General features: G+C 55.8%; 1 protein-coding gene across 1 annotated transcript in view; it reads right to left on the bottom strand.

Moving 5' to 3' along the window:
* Positions 1–5,144: 5,144 nt before the first annotated feature.
* The window catches only part of RSPH1 (radial spoke head component 1), an 18,164-nt gene continuing 15,163 nt past the window's right edge, over positions 5,145–8,145 (bottom strand). Inside the window, exons 8-9 of the mRNA XM_077755338.1 lie at positions 6,925–7,080; positions 5,145–5,348 (exon numbers count right to left, since the gene is read on the bottom strand). Coding sequence (XP_077611464.1) covers positions 5,311–5,348; positions 6,925–7,080 — 194 coding nt within the window. The 3' untranslated portion in view covers positions 5,145–5,310. The remainder of the gene's footprint in view (positions 5,349–6,924; positions 7,081–8,145) is intronic.

Here is an 8,145-nt window from a genome sequence, read left to right as displayed (position 1 = left end):
TGCATGCTGCCTCCGAAAGGCTTCCGTTCTGTGTTCTGTGTGACTCCTGGGCGCTCCCTTCCATGTGGCAGCTGGGCTGCTGCCCGTTCACAAATCCTCCAGCGAAGCCAATCAGGTCTTTACATTTTCGTGGCTCAGTCGGTTAAGCATCCGACTCTTGATTTTGGCTCAGCTCATGATCTCACGGCTCACGAGATCGTTCCCCGAATCAGGCTCTGCACTGAATGTGGAGTGTGCTTAAGATTCTCTCTCTCTCTGCCCCTCTCCCCTGCTTGTGCACTCTCTCTCTCTCTAAAATAAAATAAAATAAATTTTAAATAAAGAAATAAAGTGACTTGGTTTTTTCTTCTTTAAAATCCTAAAACCCTGACAATTTCTTGTGTGACGAGAGATATTTGGCATTTAACATCCTGACACCGAGCTCCTAGATCCCGTGGAATTTCCTGGGTGTTAGGAGCACCTCTTGTTCGAACAGAGTGGCTCAGGATGGCCCCCAGGTGGGGGCCGGTCACCAGGAAGACCCTACCTGCCCCTCCAAATCCGAGACCAAAGCAAGTGAACAAGCAAGAACGAGAGTGCGTGCACCTGCCGGGAGGGGCCTGGGGGGCTGGCGCCCCGGCGTGAGAGGAGGGCAGGGAGACGGGCAGGTGCGGGAGCTTCTCCGAGACGGGGCCCAGGAACCTCACCCAGGAGGGCAATCATTCAGGGAAGGACCAGCCCCCAGGATGGCTCCGGTGGGGACAAAGCCATAAGGTGGCGGAGGCCGGGGGACAGGCCTGGCGTCAGAAACCTGAAACGGGAACCGTTTCATCTTGGGGCCAAGAAGAGCGTTGCAATCGTCTCACTTCAGGATGCAGCCCCCCACCCCCCACACTCCCCTCCAGGGACAACAGCTATGTGCTCTGGGGAGGCTACGAAACACGGCCCTGGTACAAGTGGGGACGGAACGAACAGCAGGCAGCTTCGAGAAGAGAGCCAGCAGCGGCAGGAAAAGCTGGTAAGGGTGACTTCCGTTCGTGTGGCTCCAGCCCGCAGCCACTGCAGCCGCGCAGCGACCTCGGCCCCTGTCAGGTCGGAAGAGCCAGAGGGCTGGGCTCAGGCAGCCACGCCCTGGAAAGTGAGCGGAGAATCCAGGAGCTGTGGGCACCTCTGCCCAGTTAGTCACCTGGCCTCGAAGCTCTGCTCATCCAGGGCTCTGTGAAGAAAACAAGGAGGCAGACGCGCCTGGTGGCTCCGTCAGTTAAGCATCCGACTTCGGCTCAGGTCATGGTCACCATCTCTCGGTCCGTGAGTTCGAGCCCCGCATCAGGCCGTGTTGATGACGCGGAACCTGCTCGGGATTCTGTCTCTCCTCTCTTCCCCTCGCCCACGTGTGCGCTCTCTCTCTCTCAAATTAATAAACTTAAATTAAAGGTTTTGTTCATTTTGTGTCAAAAGTCAACCACCATCTGGAAGCAGATGACGTATCATCCGAAGGTCAATGGTAGCCTAACGCTAGGTCACAACATCAACGTCGCTGCGCTCAGCTCACCTCATCACGTGGGCGTTTTATTACCTCCCATCATCACAGGAGGGGGGAGTGCAGTGTGGAGAGAGAAAGACCACATTCACATAACTTTCCTTACCAGATATTATCGTTGCTCTATGCTGTTATTACTTATTGCTGCTAATCTCTTCCTGTGCCTGACTTCTAAGTTACACTTCATTACACGTATGTATGTATAGGGGAAACGGTCTGTATGGAGTTGGCTAATACCCGTGTTTCAGGCTTGTGCGCGGGTCTGGGGACGTATCGTCCGTGGACAGGGGTGACTCCGGAACCACGTGTATAAGCTTATGCGCACAGAGTATTCTTTCTCTTTCACTCTCTCTAAAGCAAACGGGGCAAGATGGAAACCTTTCCTGCGTCTGGGTGAAGAATATACACGTTCCTTCTGCTATTCTTGCAAAGTTTCTGTCGGTTTGAAATTACACGAAAATAAATTACAAAACATCAAAACCACTGGGAAAATGTAATAAAATTTTCAAGGACTGATGGGTTGTGTCAAAAGGACCAGAAGCAAGTATGAGGAGCTACTGGGAGCCCGAGCCGTCCCTCTCAGCTCAGCTCAGTCACTTAAGTAACTGCCTCTTGATTTTGGCTCAGGTCGTGATCTCAGGGTTCATGAGTTCGAGCCCAACGTCAGAGCCTGCTTGGGATTCTCTCTCTGTCACTCTCCAGCTCATGCTCGCTCTCTCTCTCTCTCTCTCTCTGTCTTTCATAAACAAAATTGAAAAAAAAAAAAGAGAGAGAGAGAGAGATCCAGAACAGACCAATCTGCCACCATTTGGAGCATCCATTAAGCTAATATTCTGCCATTAAAATTATTCAAGGGAAGGAAAAGAATGTTTATCCTGTGTTCCCAGGAGGACTGTATTTCACGGGGAACCAAATAAATCCACACTTTTCTACCTAATACATGTAGAGGGGACAGTAGACTCCGAAAACCACTGTTTAAACCATGATTGTAATGGTCTGCGTGGCGGTCCCAAAGATTCCAGGTCCTAACCCCTGGAATCTGTAAATTTCACTTCTTTGAAAACAGGGTCTTTGCAGGTGTGATCAACTCCAGGGTCCTGAGATGGAGAGATGGTCCCGGATCATCCGATCACAAGGGTCCTCACAAGAGAGAAGCAGAGAGAGACGTGATACAGGCAGTGGAGGAGGCACTGGTATCGTTGGGAAGCACCGGCTCCGCCGAGAGCTGCAAGGACAGACCCTCCCCCAGGGCTCAGGTTTGGATGTCCCAGCCTCCAGCGCTGTGACGGGATAAGGGTCTGTTGATCGAATTGCTCCGTTTGCGGTCACCTGTGACGGCAGCCCCAGGAAAGTGACGTAACGATAAAACTGACTTGTACAACGACCAGGAGCTGGTGTGGGAGCTGGGCGGTGAGCGCGGTGGGGATCCACAGGTCGCACGATGTCAGCATTCAGGGCAGACGCACTGCCTTTGGCTGCGCGGGACAGGAGGGACCGGGCTGCACTGAGCTGGGGCAGGGGTCAGCCAGGCACGCTGCGTCCTCTGATCGGATGACGCGGAAGTGTACCACACGGAATGGGGCATTGAGCTAACCATTCATGAGCGGTGAATCCACCAAGCCTTTGGCCATAACTTCCAGAAATGAGAACTGCAAGGGGTAGCAGAATAAGCTAAGGGAGCCCAGACACAACCAGGGGCTGCCACAGTCTGCGGACAGCGACTCCGTCCTGCAAACCAGCCAAACCAGCGAGGTGGGAGGGACCTCGCCCGACAGAGGGTGTGGAGGCTCACCAGCCTGAGGCCCCTCCACACCTGGCGGCGTGCTTTCACGGGGACAGGCTCTGTGCACTTGGCACAAGCCACCTTCTAAGTCCTCGGTCTCTTCTCCCTCTGAGGTGTTCAGACACCTGTCCCCTTGTGATGGGGGACAGTGGAGCCACCATAGACACTTTTAGAACACGGTGAGGGAGGGCGTGCCTGGGGGCGCGTCCGGCTCTTGATCTCAGCTCAGGTCATGATCTCACAGTTCGTGGGACCGAGTCCCCCGTCGGGCTTTGTGCTGACAGTGCAGAGCCTGCTTGGGATTCTCTCTCTCTCTCCCTCTCTCTCTGGCCCTCTCCTGTTTGTGCTCTCTCTTTCTCTGTCTCAAAGTAAATAAACTTGTAACACACACACACACACACACACACTAAGGGAGGGCCGAATCAGGGATGGCTTTGGCAGTGTGGGTTTTTGGAATACATGTGTGTTACTGGTTTTCAGTAACTCCCAGGTGTACTTAAGTTCTCCCTCGCTGCTCTGGAATAGCTTCCGGAAATACTCCTGCCACCCATTTGGGTGACTTGCCCAGCACTCTGACACGTAGGCATGGGGTCAAAGGTCAGGTCCCCATCTGCCCGTGTCCCATGGACCCCGCACCGAGTGTGTGGGAGTGGAGGAATGGACGTTGAGGGGCACCAGGCACCAGTGTGTTGAAATTATTTCATCTACTGGATGCTTTCCAGTCAGGAACACGATGATGCACCACACAGAATTTTCGGCGGACAGTAGGATCTATTGGACTGCCTGTTAGTAGCGCACAATCCAAGGTAGTTTCGTGAGCCAAGAGATGTGGGGTGTGAAGCTCAAAGCTCCAGACCATCAATGGCCAGGAATTATAAACCACGCTAACGGAAAAATGGTGATGACCTCGCCGATCTCCCTACAGGAAGATCGTAGGAGGAGCCGAGCACAGAGCATATGATGAATTTACACCGTATTCTGATAGTTTCCTAGACGTGCTATTTGTGGACTCACCAGTCTCTGAGTTGCTAATTTTCTTTTTTGAAATTTCTTATTCTAAAACAGTATCTGCCTGGATATAATTTTAGAATCGTAATGCTGTGTGCATTTTTGTGAAGAGGTTTGGACGCTGTGTTCATCATGCATTGTTCTTAAAGAGGCCCCCTTTTTCGGGGACCTGATGACCAGACACAGCACGCAGTGCTGGGCACACCAGCTACGAAGGCCATTCTAGGGTGATGAAGACCCCACTCTCCTCCACGGTTGGAGGAAGATGGATGTGGTTCATGGAGCTGGAGAAGACAGGACACGGGGGCTCCTCTGGGAGCTCAGGACTTCATGGCAGTGCCGGGCGGCCAGGAGGGGCCAGGACAGTGACAGCGTGGCCTAGACATCAGCCCCTGGCCCACCAGAGGACGGTAAGAGTTGGCACCACAGGCCAGAGCCACACCTGTGGGCAGCCCCGCCCTTCAACCACCTGCAGGGACCCCTGAAACCCACACTGGGATGCTGGAGCGACAGGGTGGCCAGGAGCCCCCCCTCCAGTGGTAGCCGGTGGTTTCTTGCTCAAGCCCAGAGTCTGATCATCCTGCTGTGTTCTGTGAGCGTTGCACATGGAGTTATTTTCTAGGGGTCTTCCTAGCTCTCTCGAGAAGGACCTGAGAGAGAAGCTTCGGTAAGTAGTTACTCCACGAGCTCGGCCAGGAGGCCACTGCCATGAACCATCTTCTGCGGAGTCTGGATCGTGGGACCCCTTTCTCTATCCCAGGAGAAAACAGCACTGAACCAAGAGCAGAATAACCTGGCGGCTTCTGGCTTAAAGAAATGGGAAGCAGAAGGCTCTTCCATAAACAAAGGATGAGGAAGAAATTTATTGCTATTGTCGCTATACTGCACGATGTAAACAGCAAGTAAGAAAGACGGACAGCCTCGCGCCAGCTGGCCGGGGGTCAGCGTGTCTGTGATTGGTTCTCCCCCTCATCCCGCTTGCTTCTGGCTCCGACCGCTCTCACTGCTTACTTTCGTCGTCTTCAAAATTAGCATTTTCTGGGGGGTGCGGGGACAAAGAAACATGAGTATGTCCCACATTCTCTTTTTCTATTTTGAAATTCTGTGTGCTAACAGGTCTTTTGCAATGAATAATATCATAAAGATTAAGCATTTATCAGGCAAAAAAAAAAAAAAAAGGAATGTTCAACGTTATCTTATACAGACTTTTGCGGGTTTTCTTTGGTACCAGTCACAAACTAGGCAAAAGATGTGTCCAGGTTCATGCTAAGAACATTCACGTGGGCCAGCATGAGCTCAGGGCCGTCCCCGCTGCCACATGCTGTCCAGACTCGGCCAGCACCGCAAACAGGAGTCACTGTTTGGCCTTTGCATCAGTAAGAAAAGTGGAGACTCTGGTGAGATGTTATCTTACGTGTTTCAGGAAATCGAGAGTTACCTTGTTACAGGTTAACATCTCTTCTGAGATGTCACAGACAGAAAACTCTGTAACATCTCAGAAGAGTGAGCAGGGAGAGCCTCAGGCATAATGTCAGAATCATGTCAAATCTCCAGTTTGGGTTCTTGTCATGAGATGCTTGCCTACTGGGCACACGCAGGCACACGCAGATGCTCACAGCACACACAGCAGTTACACGCAGGCACACGTAGGTGCACACAGCACACACACAGGCACATGCAGGTGCACACACACAGGCACATGCAGGGACACGCAGCAGGCACACACATAGGCACACGCAGGTACACACAGCACCCAACAGGCACACACAGCAGGCACACGCAGGCACACGCAGGTGCACACAGCATGCAGCAGGCACACGCAGCAGGCACACACGCAGGCACACACAGCAGGCACACACAGGGGCACACAGCACGCAGGAGGCACAGATGCAGGCACACACAGCAGGCACACGCAGGTGCACACAGCACGCAGCAGGCACACACACAGGCACACACGCAGGCACACGCAGGCACACACGCAGGTGCACACAGCACACACACAGGCACACGCAGGCACATCACTGATTGTCCACTCACTTCCTGTCAGCCCCTGGTGCCTCTCAGCTCCCCCAGCCGGGCACCACGGTGTCCTCCCATCAGGGACGCTCGGTGTGACCCACAGCCTCCATGGATGGAGCCTCTCCATGCCGTTAAATACTCCACCTCCACGCGCGCAGCCTACTCCCCTCACAAAGCTCGGGCATCTGGCCCACACACAGGAGGCAGGGGTCAAGTAAGAGGTCACCAGCTGCCCCTCGGCCACGGGCCGCCCAGCCGCCAGCGCGGGCCTCTCCGGGGCTGCTGGGAACTGGGAATCTCCGCCCACAAGAAGCCCGGCTCTGCGAGCACCTGCCGCGTTTAGGTTGGAACCTGTTGTACAGGAGTTCATCATGTCAGGTACCTTCAAAGAACTCGGAAAGTGGGGCACCTGGGGGGCTCAGTNGGCCGGGGCACGCTGTCCCCCCGCTGCCCCCCGTCCCGCCGCCCCGACAGGCCCACCTTGAATCAGACCCAGGAAACTGGGTTTGAAAAAGAGAGTCCTCTCTGAACTTCCGGGTGGCGCCCACAGCTCTCGGAAGAGCTTCAGAGATTCAGGGAATCCCGAGGTGCTCACCCTGGTCGGCGGTGTCGTATCGAAGCTCCTCGCGGCCATTTTCACGCCCCTCCTCCCTGGCGGCGTCTCCGTCGTCTTCCCCCAGCCTCATGAAGTCCGTCTCCCCCTCGGGAGTGTCCAGCAGAGCCTGGCCGTCCTCCGCGGGCTCCCCGCCGCCTGGGATGCAGCCACGAAGACCCTGTCACGTGGGCTGCAGGCCCGTCTCGGGTGGCCCCTGCTGACAAGGGCGCCCACCTCCCCTTAGCGTAAGGCCCCCGGGGGTCCTGGCGCACTTTGCAAGCCCAGTCTCTGCGTGGACNGCCCCCCCTCGGGGACCCCCCCAGCCCTCCCAAAGTCACCCAGCCCAGCCTGCATCTGGAGCGCCTGCCCCCTCCTGGCGAGGGGTTCGGGTGGGGCAGCTCTGTCCCCAGGTCCCAGCGCTGACCCGCAACAGTTTGATGAAGTCGGGGAGCAGTGCTCTCCAAGGGGAGGGAACGCACGGAGACCAGAGAGCTGAGGCCTGACCCCCACGTGCCCGGGGCTGCACCTCCACCCCGACCCCCCANCAGTCATAGGGACACCCCAGCCATAGGGACACCCCAGCCATAGGGACACCCCAGTCATAGGGACACCCCAGCCATAGGGACACCCCAGCCATAGGGACACCCCAGTCATAGGGACACCCCAGCCATAGGGACACCCCAGCCATAGGGACACCCCAGTCATAGGGACACCCCAGCCATAGGGACACCCCAGCCATAGGGACACCCCAGTCATAGGGACACCCCAGCCATAGGGACACCCCAGCCATAGGGACACCCCAGTCATAGGGACACCCCAGCCATAGGGACACCCTAGCCATAGGGACACCCCAGTCATAGGGACACCCCAGCCATAGGGACACCCTAGCCATAGGGACACCCCAGTCATAGGGACACCCCAGCCATAGGGACACCCTAGCCATAGGGACCCTGGCAAGTCCGCGCCCCTGAACCCCCTGCCGTTCAGACCCCGGCACATTAGTATAATTACACTTAGGCCAGTTGGGTTTGGGTTTCAATCACTTGCAACGCAAGGACCCCTGCCAGGGGTCACCTTCTCCAACGACCCACGGCGGCGTGGCTACTTGTCAGGAAGACCCCCGGGCCGGTCACAGAGGCCGCAACCGCCTCAGGAAGGACTTGCCGCCCCGCTGCTCTCGGATCTGCCCAGGCCCCTGCCCACGGCCCTTCCCTGACCAAG

This window comes from Crocuta crocuta, unplaced genomic scaffold (genome assembly GCF_008692635.1).
Source record: "Crocuta crocuta isolate KB4526 unplaced genomic scaffold, BGI_CrCroc_1.0 scaffold675, whole genome shotgun sequence".
In the NCBI taxonomy this organism is placed as follows: Eukaryota; Metazoa; Chordata; class Mammalia; order Carnivora; family Hyaenidae; genus Crocuta; species Crocuta crocuta.
Note: the sequence above shows the minus strand (reverse complement) of the source record. Positions and strands in the feature narration are given on the sequence as shown.